The sequence below is a fragment of the Zonotrichia leucophrys genome, chromosome 4 (genome assembly GCF_028769735.1).
Source record: "Zonotrichia leucophrys gambelii isolate GWCS_2022_RI chromosome 4, RI_Zleu_2.0, whole genome shotgun sequence".
In the NCBI taxonomy this organism is placed as follows: domain Eukaryota; kingdom Metazoa; phylum Chordata; class Aves; order Passeriformes; family Passerellidae; genus Zonotrichia; species Zonotrichia leucophrys.
The window spans coordinates 34047925-34068536 of NC_088173.1; the positions used below are offsets into that span (position 1 = coordinate 34047925).

Sequence of the window (20612 nt, forward strand, 5' to 3'; positions counted from 1 at the left end):
CCAAAATACTTCAATAAGTAAGTTTCTTTTTTACTGACTTTGCAACAACTGAAGATCCTTGAAAAAGAAGATAATTAAATCCAGATTTTTCTAGACTGAAAATATATTGCAAATCTCAAGCTTCTCTGGGAGGATATCCAATGTCTTTATTCTGTGAGGAGTTAGGATCAGATCTGTTACAGTGGATGAACTCTCACCTCCTGGGCAGATCACCAGTGAGCAAGCAAGTTCCAAACAGAGTTTACAAGGTTAAAACCAGCACATGGCATTTTTATCTCAAAAAAAAAACCCCAACAACCCAGCAAGGTGTGTTCTGCAGCTGCTGAAATTTCTGTATTATTTTAGAAGTGTCTTATATGGGACATGTTAAAGTAAAGTCTGTTTAAAGACAGTCATGGTCTGCATGATTTGACGCTGCTCTCCTGAGGAATCTCTGTCAACTTCTTGCGGGCTGAAGAGCACTAAGATACACCCTGGAAAGGATGCTGAGTGTCATTCCCAGCTGGGAGAACACCTTCCTGGATACTTTCAATGTATTTCTCACACTGTAGTGCCTGCTTTCTGTAGAGCAAGTTTCAAACAGCAAATTCTCCCTCCAAAAAAACTCATTGGGTTGAGAGTGGTAGAGGCCATGGAACACATTTCATTACTGCACTCAGATAGAGAAGTTCCCAATATTGACAAACTTATCACCTTTACAAATATTTGTGAGAAGACTCGCCTGTACATTTTTCTCCAGATATTTATTTAAAGAATTTGCTTTTTGTTAGATGTTACTCTAGTTCATTTGTGAACCGTGCAGATGTACAAAGGGGTTTGCAGGGTTTTTTTGCTTTTGAATGTGAAGGGGAAAAAGAAGTGCATTCACCATAGATCATGATCTGATGTTTTTTTTAGATGGTTTTCTTGTCTTTTTTGACCCAGGAAAGATTTCCAGATTTAGAGAACTCCTGTGCATAAACTGAGACTAACTGGATTAAAGGCCACAATCCCAATCATCAGGTGGCTTAACTCAGTAGAACCTAATCAAAGACAGTGTCATACCAATCAAACCAGTGGAGATATGGCACAACTCTTAGGGCATGTAAAGCACACTACTGATTTGTAAACACCTTATTTTTATTAGTCTGAAAAGTGTACTGTGTATTTAACAGTATAAAGTGAAACAGCACAGACAGAAATCATTACTTCCAAACTGGCTCTTTGGAAAGGGAAAACCACCAATTTTTATTGGTAATGAACCTGTAATGACTGGAATGACCCTGTAGGACAAGTATTAACATTTTGGTAAGCTTTCAAATATTTATTGACACATCATTTGAGCGTCATAGTCTGGATAAACACCCTTTCACAATTTCCAGGAAAGAAGACACATAAGGAAAGCTCTTCTAACATTTATGTGGAGGTGTGTGGAAAAAAAACCAGTAAGTCTGGACTGAAGTAAAGGCATCTATTCTGGCTGTTTCATTTTCATAGAGAGGGCTGGCATGCCTGGAAAGGTGGCAGGAGTTTTCTGTTGCTGGATGCTTTCATATGCTACTAAATAGCCTAAATAGAGGGAAGCTTTGTAGCAAGGTTTCTTCTTCCAGTATGCACAAGCACACATCTTGATCTTCATCTACATGCACAAGTTATTAAAAAAACTCTTTCCACTGCTCTGAAGGCCAAACATAAAAACAGTATTGGACAAATGTTTTCCTTCCATCTCAAGATGTTATCACCAGGGCTGCCCCTAGCATGTTATTGTGTCATATGAAGGTGTCCTAGTCAGGGTAAGGCCAGAGATCATAAGCACATTTCAGGTGTGGCTCTGGTAAATTATTAAAAAAATATTAGGGTACAGATCTAAGGTTTCTTTTGCCAAGTGATTGCTCTAAAAAAGTGGGACGGACACTGCTTCAAGTGGGAACAGTTTTTCTTCGGGGATTTTCTCCTCCTTAAAATGCCCTCTATCACGCTGAAAGACATGGAACTAACAAGTTATTTTAAACAGAAAATTTACAGTTATGCTTTGTTGTACATAAAGAGAGAAAAAAGAAGGGAAGAAAGGTACATCCATGGAAAAAAATAATAAATGCCTTTTCCCCCGGTGTCATGTCTTTGGATATGTACAGCCTTGGAGAAATGTATAAATAATTTTGTACATGGAACTCTTAAAAAACTAGAGATTTTTAGTACAAAGGAATCAATTCACTGCAAGAATGTCCACATGCTGTTGCTTTATGATTTCCTATATACATGAGAGGACCAAAGCAAGGACCTCTTTTACAGTTACTGCTGTACTGTACATTAACATGTGGCTAATACCCTTCTCTGGGTGAGATTTACACTCAGTATTACAAATAACGTAACATTGCTGAAAATACTGATACAAAACAGCTTCAAGATGACATTTTAAAAATATCCCTCATATTTATTGAACTGTTTTTTTCCAGTTTTTTAAAGTTTCAGCTCTATAAAAGATTCTCCAAGAAAATAGTAGCATTTGAAATGCTATTTTTGAAGTTTATAGATGGATTTTTTTTTTAATAAAGTGTAATCCAAAAGTCCATTTTCCCAGGAAAAAAACAACTATAGATACAGTACATAACCTAAAACTGAAGAGGGTGTTGGTTTGGTTTTTTTTTGATTTTTTTAATGTAGTACAGTACATTTGTATCCTGGAAAAAAATTCCTTGATTACAGTGTCTGTTTATTTATTTACAGATCTGAAATTGAATTGCATACATGAGCTCTTGAGATGAGCAATACTGAAATGAATTGATAGCAAGAATTGTCCTTTCAATCTACCATGACTTTAAGATATTGCTAAGAAGAAGTGATTCTGAGTAATGAAATTATCTTATTACTATTTTAAACTTGCTTGGTAGACTTTAAATTATGAGTTTCAATGCAGGACTGGGAGTCTTGAATGCTCACAGTTAATTCGGCAAAGCTGTGTTTGTGATTTTTGCACATTCTGTTTTGGCAGCAGCAATGCACACATGACACATGAAGAATTTTGGCAAATGTTTGTCTTGGTTCTTATGTATCCCTCTCTGGATACCCAAAATTATCACTACAGAATATTTAGACAAAACCTGCTCTCTTCAATATCAGATAATGTAATAAATTCTGCTCTAATAAAAATAAAATCCTCAATAAACAGAAGCCTGAAATTTCAGGCTGCTGAAGTTACTTTACAGAATATCTGCCAAGATAATGGTCTATTTTTTAGTTTAGGCAAGACGTGTTAAAAAAATTTCCTTGTAACAACCAAATATTAAGTAGCGAAGCAGATATATTTAACACTAGGTAAAATTTTGTCTTTATTTCGTATACTCTATGTGACTTAACTTTTAAAAGTTGCAGATTTTTAGTGGCTACAGAAGCTTTATTTTTCATTATATGCTATCTGTTAAGTCACAACGGCTTGTTTTTGTGTTTGAGAATGTGCTGCAGCCTTGTCCTTCCTTGTTAATCACTGGTTAAAGAGAGAAGTGACTTGTTTCAGGTCTGCCTCAATCATACTTAAATGTGCCAAATTATTTTTAAACTACTCACTGCACGTGCCATTGTAACTCAAACAGATTACCCTGGACCAGAGAGGTTGTAAACCAAGTGTCATGTTTCACATATGCCACATGTTTGGAGTAAGTGACTGAGGTTCCCAAGCCTCTGAGAGGGGAAAACCAGATATTTTGCAACCGACAGGTCGCCAGGTTCTGTGGCGTGGTCAGATGATTTCATACTCCCAGAGACCAGGCCATAAATTAATCTCACTTGTCTGTTACATGTCAAGACTAACAAACCCAGTGAGCTGGTGTAAACCAACACGTCCTGAAGTGCAGATGATACAGCCCACAGAAATTATGACTGATGCACCTTGTTCAGCCTGGGTAATAAGATGATTTCTCTTACTTTAGGCTTTCACACATTTTTGGTTTGGGAAGTGGAATGAAATTATAGGATGAATTACACAGCAGAATGTCACATCGCATCATGAGTGCTACAGTGCCTGTAAAGCACAAAGATCACCACCACTTGACATGCCCTCATAGAACTGAAACACTCAGAGAAATGTAGCTAAATAGAAGTGTGAAGAGGGAAGGGGAGGTTGAGGAAACAAGCTGACATCCTCAGTCTGGGACCCAATTTACTGACTCAAATACCTGGCAACTCTCTATGAACCTGTTAGAGGAAAATCAATTACTTCCTCCACTTGTAGCATGAGGCACTCATGAAACACATACAGCAGGAAGTGGTAACACTCTGTAAGTTACCAAATTTCACTGTATTAAAAAAAATGTGTAAAAAGAGGGTCCTTAAAGATTTCTGACTCCTTATTTCCCTAATCTCCATGGAATTCAAGAGGGTTTACTAATTACTTATCTATTTATTCCTCACATCTACTTTAACAGTAATATTATTAAACATACAGGTTTTATTTAAGATCATCTTCTAGAACTTCAGGGAATCATAGTGACTTATAGAGGGGTAAAATATATTTAGCCAATATTGGACTAGCAGTGCCAGCCAAATGGTCCCATTTATTAACTCATGGTGACTTCTGCATGACAAATCAGCCCAGATATTTAACAATCTCGTTCATCCTTTTGCCTCAGTCCAAGGTGGGAAAACATGGAACCTACAGACAAAGTTAAATTTTTATTGTTTTTTTTTTTTTCACATGAAAGTAGCAGCAGATGAGAACTGAAGACAGAGCTCTAGGTGAGCTTACATCCCTCTTTAATCAACTCTCCTTCCATGGCAAGAAAATAAGCACCGTGTTAGCCATCTTGTTGACCTAAAGTCTGTAGCTCTGCCGTGTGCAGGTTGTGGTGGAGGAAAACATTCTTCCTGCTGTACATGTGTAGGGAGATGGGTCCCCTGGGGGGCTGTCCCAGCCTCCCTGTGAAGGTGCTGTGCTGCCGAGGCACAGCGCTTTGGTCCTTGGGAGCTCCCGGGAACGCGGGGAAGCCGTCGGCCTTGGACGCGGCCTGGGCTGGGCTGGCGGCCGTGACAGCCAAACCGTTCTGGGCCGCCTCTGGGGCCAGGGCCTCGTACGTGCCCCGCGTGTGCTTGATGGCCTCCACGAGCTCCTTCTCCTTCAGGAGGCTGCTCAGACACAAATTAGACAGCTGGCAGCTCTTGCTCTCGTATGCTGCTGCTTGGTTGCCCGGTGGGTGTCTAAAAGGGTCCTCGGTGGGAGTAAGTGTTGACTTTCTGTCCCTTGTGCTGAGGTTTTGGCTCACCGTTCTGACTGGATATGTAGTCTGGGGAAACAAAAGAAGACAAAACAAAAAGTATTAGCTGTGACCGCGGTCACAGGGGTTTGCAGGATGAGAGAGAGACGAGAATGTTGACTCCATGATCAGAAGGCTTGATTTACTATTTTATGATATATATACATTATAACTATACTAAAAAGAAAGGAAAAGGTTTCTCAGAAGGCTAAGCTAAGAATAGAATAGAAAGGAATGTTAACAAAGATCTGTGTCTCAGCAGAGAGCGAGACCCAGCTCTGCTGTGAGTGGTCAGTAAATCCAAACATCCACACGAGACCAATCATGGATCCACCTGTTGCATTCCACAGCAGCAGATAACCATTATTTACACTTTGTTGCTGAAACTTCTCAGCTTCAGCAGGAAAAATCCTAATGAGAGGATTTTAATGAAAAGATGTCTGTGGCAATTAGTAATGGAACACAGCAGAGAAATGGTGTGGAGTACATAAACCACTCCTCACTACTCATGAACAGCACATGGGTCTGGCAGATTAAAATGAAAGAGAACTCCAATTGATGGTAAAACTTCCAAAACTTCATTCACATTTAATAGCACTAGGATTGAAAAATGTTTTCTACAGGAAATGATTTGGCCATTTTCCTTAAAAAATAGTTTAAATCAAATGAGGATTTCTTTTTCAGAACATAATAAATGGATAAGAAGTTTTCATGAATTGTAAGCAGATTTTCAAAAGCATTTCACATAATGAAACAAAGAGAATTTTGATCACATAGAGTTCAACACTTAATACTCTCAAATCCTTACAAAATATAAAGAACATATTTTCTAAATATCTTTGTGCCTCGGTTAAGCTGAGAACATGTTCAATTTTCACCATCCCTTGAATCCAGGTGTTTTGTTGTGTATTTACAAGTCAAATGCATGCTACAGGAGAGCAAAAATTTTATTTCAGTTGTCTGGAAAAAAATACAATGTAAGAAAGATTCCAGCATGTTATCAACTTCTGATGTTGTGCAAGCATGCATGCACCTGATTTTGCTGAAACTATGGTAATTTATCTGTGCATGGGAAATCAGATCACTGCAGACTTTCAGTGTGTGCCTGGTATGATGCTTTGTATTGTCCCTAGAACACCTGACTGGGGAGGAGATGATGGTACCCTTTCCCAGGGAATGGTTAAAGCAACTGGTTAATTTGAAACACATGTCCAATTTGACTCCTTACAGATTTTCTGCAACAGAACTCTGAAAGGACACAGGAGCAGCTTCTTGACATTTACATTGACATATGGGTTCTGATGTTGCAGAACAAAGCTGAGAGAATAAAAAATACTACCAAGTCTTCCAACAATATTTGGCTAAAAATCTTTCATGGTGTTTCCATGATTCCATAGGAAACTCAGATCTATTGTTTCAGAATTAATTGTATCCCTTCACATACATTTCTATTTTAAGCAGCAGAGAAGAATGATACTGTCAGTATTCATAGCTTAAACCCTTTTTTTACTGCAGGATAATGGTTATGATTCCATGCAGAGCAATATGCACGTTTGGATATAAGGACTGCAGTGCATTTTAGGCATCAGAGATGATATTTAAAAAAAAATTATTAGGACTGGAACATAATTTTTTCCCACTTTATTCAGTGCTGATTGCACACAGATTTATAAATGGGAGTAGAACACTTCTAGAAAACATGACTTCATCTTTTATATCTGCAGCACACAGGTGTTGAAATGAAATTCCATTTAATTCCTAGGATATCATTCTTAGGAGTCTGTAAGTTCAAAAACTTTTCATCTATCTATCTGTCATCTATCTATCTATCTATCTATCTATCTATCTATCTATCTATCTATCTATCTATCCATCCATCCATCCATCCATCCATCCATCCATAAATTATTTATTTTCATGCCAGTAAATATAATCTTCCTACTGGGATGAGAGTAAAATTTAATGCCCTGTCAAAAATCCAAGCATTTATTGTAAGGGAATGATTCAGGAGTTACCATATGTCACCTGGTACCTTTGAAAACCTAAAGATTGATACAGAACCTTAGAGGCACTTCATTGTGGGGTCTCCAGTCTATCTTGAGCTTCTGGTTAACCCCAGTTTATCCCTCTGGATATTTATGGTCCTTAATCATCTGTTTAAGGACCTTCATCAATGTAACCTGTACAGCCTTCTCCTGTAAGATTTTTTCACTATATTACTGTTACTTTTAGAAAGGTCTTCCTAATGTCTAAACTATATCTTTCTGGCTTCAAAAACTTCATTCTCTCTCTCTCATGAAAATGAATAAAGAATTGCTGTTTGATCTTGAATACCTGTTTATGTCTTCAAAGAATGCTGTCAAGCAACACTTCAATCCTCTCTGCTCTAGAATAAAAAAATACCACATTGCTTTTTTCTCACAGGACTCATCTGCTAGACTCCGAGTCATTCACACTTCTCTACAGATCCCCTTCAGTAATTCCACCATTTTTTTCTGGAAGTAGAAGGCTCAGGAGTACAGTACTCAAGGTAACCCCCCACCATTATGAAGCAGAACAAACGCTATTATTGTCCTATGAGGGACTTCTGCTTCTTATTAATTACTCCAATAGGAGGCTAGTGATTTTATTTGGCAACAACATGAAATTGTTGATTCATCTTCATCTAGTTGTCCACAATATTTTCACGATTTTTAATGCAAAATTATACCTAAATTCAGTTGATTATTGTCACCTATTGTCACCTATTGCTTTTTAACTTGATGAAAAGCTGTTATGACTATCTAGCAATAGGGTGTTTCTTTCCTTTTCCTTATCAAGGTTATAGTTCACTTGAAATATTTTCAATTTAGAAAATAAATGCTTGGTTTGTAGGTCTGTGTAATATTGGCCTCTGGTTTGTGGCTGATGGGGGAGACAATGTGTGTGCATGTATCAATAAATGTTTAATAATACACATGTGGTTCGGGAAGGTCTTAGTTCTCTGAAATTCTAACTTGCTGAAATTCCCCTCCTATTGAATAATTAAACAAATACCAGGTGGTGACAAATTAGGAACTAATCTACCTACATTAAAACACCAACAGAAATTCAGAATATGCCATCATAATTTTAAGAAATTGGTTTGGTCCTGTCCCCAGCAATAAAATAATAAGATGGTTAACAGGGAAAGACAGACTCATTCTATCAGATGCATAGTTACACATCAAACGAGCAGAGACTTTAATGAAACACCTCCAAAACCCAATACTATTATTGCTATCTATGACAAATTACTGAAGAACAGCTTCCAATCAGGAAAAGAGAGAACAGTTGTCAGACGGGAGTCAAAATCAACAAGAAATCGTCATCCCGATAATGTTATTCTCCCTCCAATATAAAGTTATTCTCCCTGTCAATAAAAAGTCCAGGGCTGGTTTGATTTTCATGCAAGTTATTTTTTGGTAAGATTATAACATTTTTATAAAAATTGCAACACACAGGATTGAAATTAATTAATTTTTCTTTTGATGAATTCAGGTAATTTACTTTGAAAGAATGCAGTGCAACCGAATTTTCTTGCTGGTCCATTTTACAGTTATTTTACAGATCTTCATGAACTGGGCAAGATAAAGAAAAATGTCCCAGAATGAGACGCAAAAAAGTAAAACCATGTGAGAAAACTCCCAAACCAAACTAACTTTGGACCAAGTTAAACATTTACTTTTAACCTATTTCTCCTTATCTTCCTGTAGGTGATTAAGGCAAATTTCCCAGCACTGAACTTTGAGGTACCAACCGCGTTCCCTGAGCATCAGACATGAGCGAGCAGAGCCACAATCCCAGCGCATCTGCTGGCCAATTCCAAGGCTGAGTCCTTGTCCAGAGCTGAAGGTGGCTTGGTGCCAGTGGTGCTACAGCCCAGCCTAGAGCAGCTGCAGGGCTGCTGTAAACTGCTGCTTGGCAGAGCTCCAAGGAGCCGATCTGCCAGCTGGTGGCTGCTGAAGCAAAAAATCCATTCATCTTTTTCCCTTTTATTTTTCGGTAGCTCAGCTAGAACCAACAACTTCTCTGCCCCAGAAATCCCTAATGCCACTCTATAGTCTGCCTAACTGTGGACTCAGGAAATGGGCTGCCATTAGGATGCAAATGGGGTTCTGAAATTTCTTTCAAAAGTAGCCCCTTTTAAATATATGCAGCAGAAAGAAAAGGCCTCCTTTGTTGTTTCAAATATGTCTTAACCTTTAAGCAAACATCTGGATTTGAATTTCCTGATGATATTAAACACACTCACAAGAAGTGCATGCCTTAATGCTTGAGTCTACTTCCCAAAAAGAAAAAAATTATTTTAATAAAATCTGATTGGCTGTACAATTTTAGTCCATTTATATCATGATCACAACTTTTTTAAGGTACATAAGTATGAGAAAGTTCAAAATAATTTAGCTTTGATTATTCCAAACTAGCGCTAAATAAATTAGGATTGAACCAAAATGGAAACTTAGTATTCTTAAAATATTCTTTCCATAATTTTTTTGAGGACTCATTTTTGTGATTGTAAGTCTAATAAATTTTTTCTATATTAAGAAAAAACCCAAGGCCTTTCAACAACCCAATGGTAAGTAAGGAAAATGTACTACTTTTACAGAAAACTCCAGAATGAGATGTTATAAACGAAACATTGCAGCCATTCATCATTTTCCATTTTCAAAGCCAATGAGTGAAATATGACAAGAGTTAACAACAAGACAACACTGCTGCAGGACATTTGAAAATGAATATTGTTTCTGACTGTCTGGTGATAAAATACTAATAAAAAATGACGGGAAAAGACATGAATTACAAAAACACCCCAAAAATGGTGCAGATTTTTAAGATGTTTGTGCCCAGAGACATTTGGGAGTCTTAGATGCCTATAATGTAATTCTTCCAAGTACAGCAACTTTCTTAAATACATCATTGTGACAACAGACATAGAGAATAAAACCAAACAAAACACGCTCTCATCGGTGTACCTGCTGCAGCCCGACAACCAGACAATGCTGTAGCTCAAGAACATGGTTTTACCACCCCAAAGGATTTTACACTTTCAGAGGTGTTAATGGAAGCACACTGTAGAGAGCAATTATTCTGACAGGAACCTGAAGACTTTCTGAATTCCCTCATGTTTTCTACTGCTTAATTATTTTGTGTTTGCTGATACACAAGGAAGGTAAAATGTGTTCCCAATGCAATATTTACTACGTGGCCCAGCATGGCTCCCTTGGTCCTTGTCAGGTCTCAGCTGGATTGCAGCACCTGCCACAGAACTGTCCCAGTTTGCAGCCCAGCCCAGACTCTTAAAATATAAAGCAACATAAAGGAGTACAGACACAAAACAAGGTGCTATAGCTCTATCTTTCTTTTGAGGATGGAAAGGATGAAGCCCTTCATGATGCTTTTGAATTTATACACCTTCAGATGCCTTTTTCAGTTCTGACAGTTTATAAAAGTGCAGATCTAATTTACCAAAACACAGGTTAACTCAGTGCTTTGATATGCCACATCTGTCAGTATGTCAGCTTCTTAATTTCTACATCTCCTCACTTTTGTGCTTACCAGCTTCCAGCCTAGAGATGATTCAACACAAAATGTAATTTAGCTGCAGCAGGTAATTGTTCTTCATTCAAGTCTCCTAAAAATCACTCACTCCTATTGATTTCAGTAGCACCTGGACTGAGAATGTAGCTTTTACAATCCAGACCTGCATCTATTGTACATCTCATGCTGCCTTCTGGCAACACAGGACAAATGAAAGAAATAAAGTCCAGCGTGGCAAAATAAGGCATGGACTTTATCAACAGGTTATGAGTAAGAACCAGCTGCTGATCAATTTTTCATCTCTACTGTTGTTCTTTATAAAATGAATGCAGTCAACATAAATCACAAACTTTTTTCTTTCTGCCTTTCAAATGCTTCCATTTCCTTACTGAAAGCAAAAATTATGAGATACTAAAATGCTGCCTCTTTGCCATAAGGCCATTTAAACAAACAGGCAAATGGAATAAAAGTTAACTATAGTGGCGAGTTAATATCCTAAAAAAAATTTATAGTAGTGAGGATACAATGTGAGAAGTAACAGACTGAGTGCTTAAAAAGATCTTCATCTTCTCACAACATGGAATTATCCTTGACAAATTTTATTTATCTGAGTAATAATGCACAGTTAAGATAACAAGGTGTAAAAGATGTAGTGCTGTTTTATAAAGCAGGAAGAAAACAACAAAGGATTTCCCATTAATTTCTAGTAACAGGAAATCACTGCTCTGCACTCTCAATACTGCATTGCAAGGGTTAAGTGGAAGATTTTTCTCATCAGTAAAGCTAAGGAGAAGATGCAGCATTTTACATCTGTTTACCACACCTTCCAAATAAAACAATTAGAACTTTGGAGCTGTTAATCACATTCTTCAAAAATACTGCAAAATTCATTTAGAAGATAGTAAGAACACCTTTTTATACATATCGGCTTAAAATTTTAAAAAATCCTGCAAATACTAATGAAAATGAAAGCTACTAAATAGTGTGGATCTTTCAATGCAGAACTACCAAACAGCAGGACATTCTATGTGAAATAACAAATCTTGTGTTTCTCAGTCTGCATCTAAAATCTTCCCCAAGATCAGAAAATCAAAATGGAAATGTAATGAACTTTTCTTTTGTTGTAGATGCAATGGACTTTTAAACACATTTAAAAAATCTGTTAAATCCCTAATCTCAGAAACATCCTATCTTTAGCAAACACTAGCTCCCCTATCTCCAGCAATTCTCATAACACTTCTGCTCCTACAGAAGCCTTTAGCATCTTTTTTACTGATCTTGTATCCCCTCAGGTTCTCTGGGCAGATACAGCTATTGCAGGCAACAAGACGTGAGAATCTCTTCATTAAGCTCTTTACATGCACAGGCTCCACCTCTGGTTCCAGGCAGCAGAGTCTAGAATAAGATGCCCAAGTCAAACTTGTCCTTGGACCTCCCAGCCTGCATTCCAGGGCTCTGGAGAGGCCCTGTGTTCACCCAGCACATCAGGTCTCACTGACTCTGAGCAACCCCAGAGAAATCAGGGCCCCTTATGCCATGCTTTTAGCTACAACCATATAAAAAGCCACAGGTGTGTACAGTCAAGGTCCTCTGTGGCATAACCGGTGCAAATGAACTGATGGGAAAGGAGAAGTGGCTCCATGGGAACGCAAGGGTCACTTCAAAAGACCTCAGTTTGTGCAGTGTGGGCAGTGAAGTGAGACACAAAGGTCCTGAGGAAACACTAAGGGAGTTTGCTCAGAAATTACAAGCAGGAAAATTGCACAAGTGCTAATTAGCCCTTCTGAAAGTGTGTGCTGCTCAGCTGACATTCATTGCTATGCGAGCCAAGCCAGTATGCCTGTACTGCATTTGATATGCCATGCAGACATAATCACTTTTTGAGGATCTCTGCCTTGTGCCTTAGCTATTTTACTGATGACCAGCTCTCCGAAAGATGTGAAGTCCATTTCTAGCCTCAGGCCTGACATGTGATCACCAAAACCTGATCATTGTGCCTGATCATCTGAGTTACAACTGGCTTGTAGGTGGCAAGTACCTTTGACAACTACTAATACATACAGGCTTAGTCTTTACTAAGTTTCCAATTATACACTTATGTTTTCTTAATCTAATATCACCTAGCATGATTTCCCAGAGTATTAGAAATTTCATATATAAAATGAAATTCATATGAGGATGTATTCCCTTAGATAATATACCAGGAGACAGCAGCCTTAGAAGTGGTAGTCTCAGGAAGATTTTAATATGCATTGTACAGGAGCTTATTTCCTGTATTTCTCTATATCTGAAAAATACTTCTAGGAAAAGAAAGTAAAACTATAGATACTTTGCTTACAGTTGTTATGTTTAGGATGAGAATCCTAATACTTTGGCATATGAGGCGTTTGCTTTAATAGCCTGGGTATATTATAGGGTCTCAAATTGTGTTTCTGTATATTTTTTATATTGTACCTTTTGTGAAGAAAATAATAAAATATATTTATCTTTGAGTTCAGGTCTTTCTTGTCTAGCTTTCAATTAGTGAATGCCACAAATCAGATTTCTAATGAATGTCTGCCATCTGAAATAAGCACTGCTTGCTTTTTCATAAAAGAACACACAAACCCCAGATGGATTGTACTTAGCCAACACTCATCTTTTTTCATTACATTATTTAACAACAATAAAAATTCTTTATATTAAATTTTCATAAGTGAGTTCCATAAATTAGCATCCTTACTATTGAAAGCCATAAGTGCTGAAGTTACAACTAGAGCAGGGGAAATTGCATACATTGGCAAGTGATGATCAGCTACTGTTGTATTAATCAGTGACACTGCCCCTCAGGTCAATAAACAGTCTGCAAAGGAGAAGTCAGCAGACTAATACAAAGGGCAAATTTTATCCTGATGACAAAGAAAGAAATCCTAATTACTCTTAAATTGAGTTGACTTTTTAGTTTTATGATGAGATTACTGAGACCACGATTATCTTGAAGGGAAAGGGAAAATATTCTTTTTACTTTAAGATCTATATATGAGGGCGCCTGTTTTAGGAATGAAATATCACAAAGTAGTCAGATTTTTTTTATCCCAAAAGTAATTTTCTGTAATTAAGCCTTTCCTTGTGGCTAGACCAAAAGAAATTATAACATAACTATAATCAATCCCTAGTCTTTACTTGTTTGGTTTAATGTGTTGAACAAAATAAAGAAATGGACTCCTATGACAGGATGAAGCAATATTATTCCAGAAAGATACTGACTCGCTGCTGTAGAATTCAGTCAGGAAAAATACCTGTATGAACTTTGCATCATAGGACAATACTCAGTGAGTCAGACTTCATTCATAACAGAGAAACTTACCTTAAAATACTTTCTTCAAAGATCTTACTAACTATGATAGTTATAAATTACTAACTATGATATTATAAATACTCTGAGTTAATCATTCCACACCTAGTTGTTTTTCATAAGGCTTTGGCAATCTTAGAAATAGCAAAAGAATTCTCTTGGAATAGGGACTATCTCATTTTTTTTTTTTTCTGTTAAACCAATGACCCGAGAATGTTTTGGCCTTGTTGGTACAGAATTGGTACATATAAATTCTGATCTCTAATCTCCATCTGTCAGCATCAAATGTATTTACAGCAAGAAAATCTTGTCAGAGAGAGGAAAGGGACTCCCAGACAAGAGGTATAAGTAGTTGCAAAGGAAATGTGGCCTCCATAAGAATTACTCACAACTGATTTACGTGAAAGAGAAGCTGTTTTAACAAAATAGTGTTTGCAGTTGAATGATGTAATCACAGAACCATAGGATGATTTGGGTTGGAAGGCAGCTTAAATATCACCTTGTTCCAACTGCCTTGCCATGGCCAGAGACATCTTCCAGTAGACCAGGTTGCTCAAAGCCCTATCCAACCTGGTCCTCAACATTTCCAGGGATAGGACATCCACAGCTTCGCGGGGCCATCTGCTCCAATGCCTCACTACCCTCTGAAAGAATTTCTTTCCATTATCTGGTTTAAATCTCTTCTCTTTTAGTTTAAAACCATTCTGTCTTGCCCTGTCACTATCTGTCTGTGTAAAAAGTCACCCTTCCTCTTTTTTCTAAGCCCCCTTCAGGTACTGGAATGAGCTGTAAGGTGTCCCAAGAGTGCTCCCTTCTCCAGGCTGAACAGTCCCAACTCTCAACCTGTCTTCATGGCAGAGGTGCTCCAGCCCTCTGATCATCTTTGTGGCCCTCCTCTGGACATGCTCCAAGAGGTCCATGTCCTCCCTTTGCTGGGAGCCCAGAGCTGGTGCAGCCCTGCAGGTGGGGTCTCACCAGAGCACAGCAGAGGGGCAGAATCCCCTCCCTCCCCTGCTGCCCACGCTGCTTTGGATGAGGACATGATCCAGGACACGTTTGGCTCTCTGGGCTGTGAGTTCCCCTGGCTGGGTCATGCCCAGCCTCTCACCCACCAGCATCCCCAAGTCCTTCTGGGCAGGGCTGCTCCCAGTCCATGCTCTGCCCAGCCTGTGTTTGTGCTTGGGATTGCCTTGACCCATACACAGCACCTTGCACTTGGCCTTGTTGAACTTCCTGAGGTTCCTGTGGGCTCCCCTCTCCAGCCTGTCCAGGTCCCTCTGGATGCCATCCCTCCCTCCAGGGTGGCAGCCACACCCCACAGCTTGGTGTCATCACCAAACCTGCTGAGGGTGCTCCCAATCCCACTGTCCCTGTCACCGACAGCGATGTTAAACAGGGATGGTACCAACTCCCACCCCTGAGGTCACCACTCTCACTGAGCTCCACCTGGACACTGAGCCAATGACCACAGCTCTGAGTGTGACCACCCAGACAGCTCCTCATCCACTGAGGGGTCCATCCATCACATCCATGTGTCTCCAGTTGAGAGACAAGGATGTCATGTGGGACAGTGTGAGATGTTTTGCACAAGCCCAGGTAGATTTTTCACTTGTTGTTCCCTAAACCAACTTCAACACTGTCACAGAAGGCCACCAGATTTGTCAGGCACAATTTGCCCTTAGTGAAACCACGCTGGCTGTCACCAATCCATTATGTTCTAAAAATATCCAAAACCTTATCTTCTTAACATCTCTAAATTGTCAATAGTCAGCAGTGATAGAAAATTTCCCTTACTGTGTAATTTCAGACAAATCCAGTTTCACATAGGTAAAATAACCCATCAGATAAGTACATGAAATAACCTCTTTCTGCCTACAGTAGTGGCTTACACAAAAGAAGAAAAATATTTCATTGCATTTTTACTATACCTCTCTAAGGATCCATTCAGTTCAGCTCTCTTTAACCCAGCTAGTGCACCACAGCATTCATTATGAGACACACTACTCAGTGTCCAGGAAAATGAACTCTAACAAGGTAAAACAATTTCATGTATTTTATCTATTGTAAGGCAAAAAAATGCTGTTATAATCATCTTGTTTGCCCTTCTCTGTAGTGGGAGCCATAGATTTCTCTTAGTGAAATCAGGTAATCCACACAAGGGGGTGGAATTACAGCATAATTTAGAAGTATAGAAGTTATGGAGAATGTATTTTATTTCTTCTTAATTCACTAAAATATTTTTATAACAATGCTATCCAGGTCCTTACTGGAAATGTTGCTATATTTTGGTGACAAATCCTACATTAGCATTGAACAAGAAAAAGTAGGCATATTGCTGCTGACAAAGCTGCTGCTAGTGTCCCTACAGAGCAGAGGGGACTAGAGTCTAAGACATTTGGGAATATGCAATTCTTGGTGAAAGTGCTGGTTGAATTTGGAGCTAATCCAGTCTGGAGAAAATTCTGGTCATTTTAAGTCATCAGATATATGATTTGAAGGCCCTATTCTCTTACACAAATGATTATACAGGATGCATGACCATGAGGAACCCAGTACAGCCTTCAAATGAGAAAGAACCCAAAACTTCAAAAAACCCCAAACCTACAGTGCCAAGATCATGTTACTTAGTAAAATAACTTTCCTTTCTACCTTACTTTCCTGGAAATACGAGGGAAATTTTAAAAAAGGCAGATTTTCAAAATATTCAGCATAAAAGCTCCTTATTTCCTTCAGCAAAACTATATTACACAAACTCAGCAAGGGAAAATGAACAAAAGAAAACAAAACCAAACAAAAACATCCACTGAAGTTTTATTTTTTAACCTTTTCTTCAAGGACAACCAACATAAAAATTTTGGCAAAAATATTGGAATACTTCTGTTGGTTTCTGCTTCTCTATTCCAATGCCTAGCCTAGGGAAAGTTAGCAAGGTTATATTTCATATTATACCTCCAACTTTCTGTAATGAAGCACATGTTACAGTATACACTTTCTTTGTAAAAGTTTACAATTTTTTTTCTTTACAGCCCATTATGTTAGTTTTTCATTAAAAAAAAAATCACAGAATATTGCTCACCACTGTCACCAGGGCTGAACCTCAGAAGTAGTGCTTTGTCCTAAATGAGACCAGAAGACTTTACAGCTAAATCTAGGAAGGAATACAAACTTTTCCAAGGGGCAAGTGCTTTCAGCAGCTTAAGTGGCACGACCTGCATGGTTTGCAGTCAAACCATTCAAAGCACTCTCTAGAGGACAGATCTCTGACCTGACTATCAGATTTTCTGCTGCAAAATGAAATCGCTTTGAAGACAAATTCCTCAATTTTGCAATGTTATTATTGTTGCAGATATTCTCAGTGTTTTCCCTCACCAGCCAAAACAGCATATTTTTAAATGGCTGCTTACCTACAAAGAGTCAGTTTAATGTAATTCACAGGCAATGAACCTGCCTTCTGGTTGAGGGGTACCAACAACATAAACTGGCTGAAAATTTAGCCAATACAGCTAAAAATTGAGTCAATATAGCCAAAACTGTGCTTCAACTCAGGAAAGCTATAGGGTGGATAAGAAAACTGTAGGCAGACAGCAAAGCTGTCTAAGGCAAAATCCCAGACACTCCAATTAACTATACAGAGGGATAAAAGATAAGCAATGTTTAAAATTCATGGAAGAGGACAATGTGAGTGCACACACTCAACACACACCTTGAGGACTGATAAAAGATAGTCTCACATTTGACTGACATCCACCAACTCGTAAAAACCTATAAAGAACACACAAACAACTCCCACAATATTCCAACCTGAAGCAGGCTCTGTAGGCTAAGATTACCATGCACAGGTGATGATTATTTGGGAGGGGATATCTTACAAGCTGCCTTTCTCACCTCTGGATTTCTGCCTCTCAGCCACTGGCAAATTGCTCTTCTCACTTTTATAACAGGAAACAGGAAATACTCTCTAATTCAGGGCACACAGCCACTCTGCTGCCTCCAGACATTCAGCTAGTGCATGTCGCCTACATTTTGGTCTCTTCAACACAATCTCTGTTGTGATGTGGAAGATGCTTAGACACTAGTTTGACAGTTCTTTTCTCTGGTCCCAAAGTAAAATCCTTCCTCAGCTGTGGAAAGAGAGATTGACTAAGCAGGGTGTCCTGGCGTAAAAACAAATATGCTGATGACTATACAACTAGGTGTGCTGAATAAGCACCCTTGTCTTATTAGCAATCTCAAGGAGAAATTTTGAAAAGTACAATTCGCAAACGTTTTCCTGTCAACCAGAATATAATGAATCATGTTTTGGGGCACTGGAGCACATTGGAACCCAACTCAGCCTATTTGTCCTAACATGTATCTATTTTACAGCTGCCAGGATAGCCCCAAGATAACATTTCCCTCCAACTGGCTGAGCAATTGCATGGAGAGCCACGAGTGAGCTCAGGAAGTTTGGCAAGCAGTAGGACAGCCACCAACTGGTACCTGCCATGTGCAATGAGCAGCTCCCAGGCTCCCTGTCAGAGCAGGTCCAACAGCTCACCTCCACGGGCCAAAAGGTTAACAGCTGACTCCTGGCTCCTCATGGACAGAGGAATAATTACACACTTCTCAGCAGACAAACTGCCTGCTGACATCTGCCTGCATAGTGCTAGGGAAGGAAAGTAAATGTAGAAGCCCTACACCAAGCTGATTACCCCAAACCTCCAACACAGCCCTGCAACACAGCCCAGCCACCCCATCAGTTATCCCTTAATGCACTGAACATTGCTGCTTTTTGAGCCCTCAGGTTCAAGAATCATCCCTGTTTCATCTTTCTCTTCCTTGCCCTTTTTCCACTTCCTCATTTTTCGGGAGGCACAGCTACAAGGAAGAACAACTTCCAGCTTGCAGCTGCTTCTATGCCAAAAATCGATCTGTCCAACAGTCACAGTGACAGTATGTCGAGTAATGACAACAGAAAATGTTGAGTGTGTCTGAGTGCCAGGCTGCCGTGCACAGAGCTGCTCCTGCCCTGAGCTCCAAAGAGTTTGAACAACCCTGCCAAAAGAGGAGCAGACTACCAAAGCTGGAGTCATGCTCTTTCTGCAAGCTTGACCAGGGACATGACACCGTGATTCCCCTTCCATGAACTATCTGCTCTTGAAATGCTGGGAAACACACAGACACTTGAAATCTTTCCATGAGATGCAGTGATCTATGGAGTAAACTGGGTTGCCAAAAACCCTCAGACTGACTCCTTTGCAAAATGGGTTTGAATTGAAAAGGGGATCTTACCTTTTCAAACTGCTTCCCTTTAAATTCAAAAAAGCATATAGGAAAACAAGTAATAAGCAGCTGCTGTTGAGAAAGAAAAGCACTTTTAAAGTGCTTTTAAAACACTCCTTTTAGTACCTGAAGAGCAATGCTGAAGGTGTATGTGAATACAAATCTTTAAAGGTGAAGAAAAATACATCCCATGCCAATTCAAAAATGAAACTGCTTCTAAATAGCAGAAACATAGATTCTTCCTTTGCTTCAGAAATTACTTATTTGAAAAATAATCTGCATTCAACAAATTTGATTTCAAGATAAGAGCACCATTGCTTTGAAATCATAATGGTGGATTTATATAAATTTATGCTGTAAGTTCATCAACAAACCCATATGGGAATCTATAACCAAAATGACCAATTGTAAGTTTTCCTTAATATTAAAGCACATGCTCCTGAAAGCTCTAATAAGCTCTAATAATATTTTATTTTTCTTATTTTTTTTAAACCTGGTAACAATCACTAAGCTTTATTCTAATAAAATTTAAATATCACGATATCACCTTAAAATAAGATCAAGCAGACTTGTATGTTAACATGAAGAAAACAAATTATACCTACAGTTCAAACTTCCCTCTCTAGGTTTAGTAGATATTTACACAGAAAAAATATTATTGATTGTTATTTAAGATTCTTCTTAATAAAAATATTTTACTTCCTCCTTGGAGCTTTTAATATTAAATAGTGCTCAAAAAATGTTGCCTAGAACAAACCTCATGAATGTAGAGAAGGAAAAAACTCATATAGATATCAAAATGCAGAAAGGAAAAAACCCTTTACCCTAGTGAAAAAAATGATGAATATTTTGCCCACAAGAAGTGTAAGAACAGGTCAGGTCATATTGCACAGGTAATATTTTCTATAAAGTTGCTAGAAATGCTGAAATGATGTAGTGTCTGAATTTGACCAGTGTAGATGTGAAATATTATGTTATATATATATGTATAGCCAGTGTAGGTGTGAAATAAAAAGCACACTAAATCTAACTAGTCTACAGTGCCATAAACAATACCTATTATGTTATTTCATTCTCTTGGGAAAGAAATATATGGTAATTTGCTAAGCTATTTTCACTTTATTCTTAACATTTATGGCTATTACAGGTAGAAAGCAACAACAGCTTGACTTTTTAGCATGCACAATGCTTGATCTGAAAAAGACACATAAAAGAAAAATATATGCAGCTTC

The 20612-nt window shown here is 38.4% G+C and overlaps 1 protein-coding gene across 8 annotated transcripts in view; it reads right to left on the minus strand.

Annotated features, from left to right (window-relative positions):
* Positions 1–301: 301 nt before the first annotated feature.
* Positions 302–20612, minus strand: part of CCSER1 (coiled-coil serine rich protein 1) — a 633522-nt gene continuing 613211 nt past the window's right edge. For 6 of the 8 annotated variants that reach the window (XM_064711079.1, XM_064711082.1, XM_064711081.1 and 3 more), the window contains one exon: positions 302–5255. In XM_064711079.1, coding sequence (XP_064567149.1) covers positions 4770–5255 — 486 coding nt within the window. In that variant the 3' untranslated portion in view covers positions 302–4769. The remainder of the gene's footprint in view (positions 5256–20612) is intronic. The other 2 variants (XM_064711086.1, XM_064711084.1) reach the window with 2 other exon arrangements.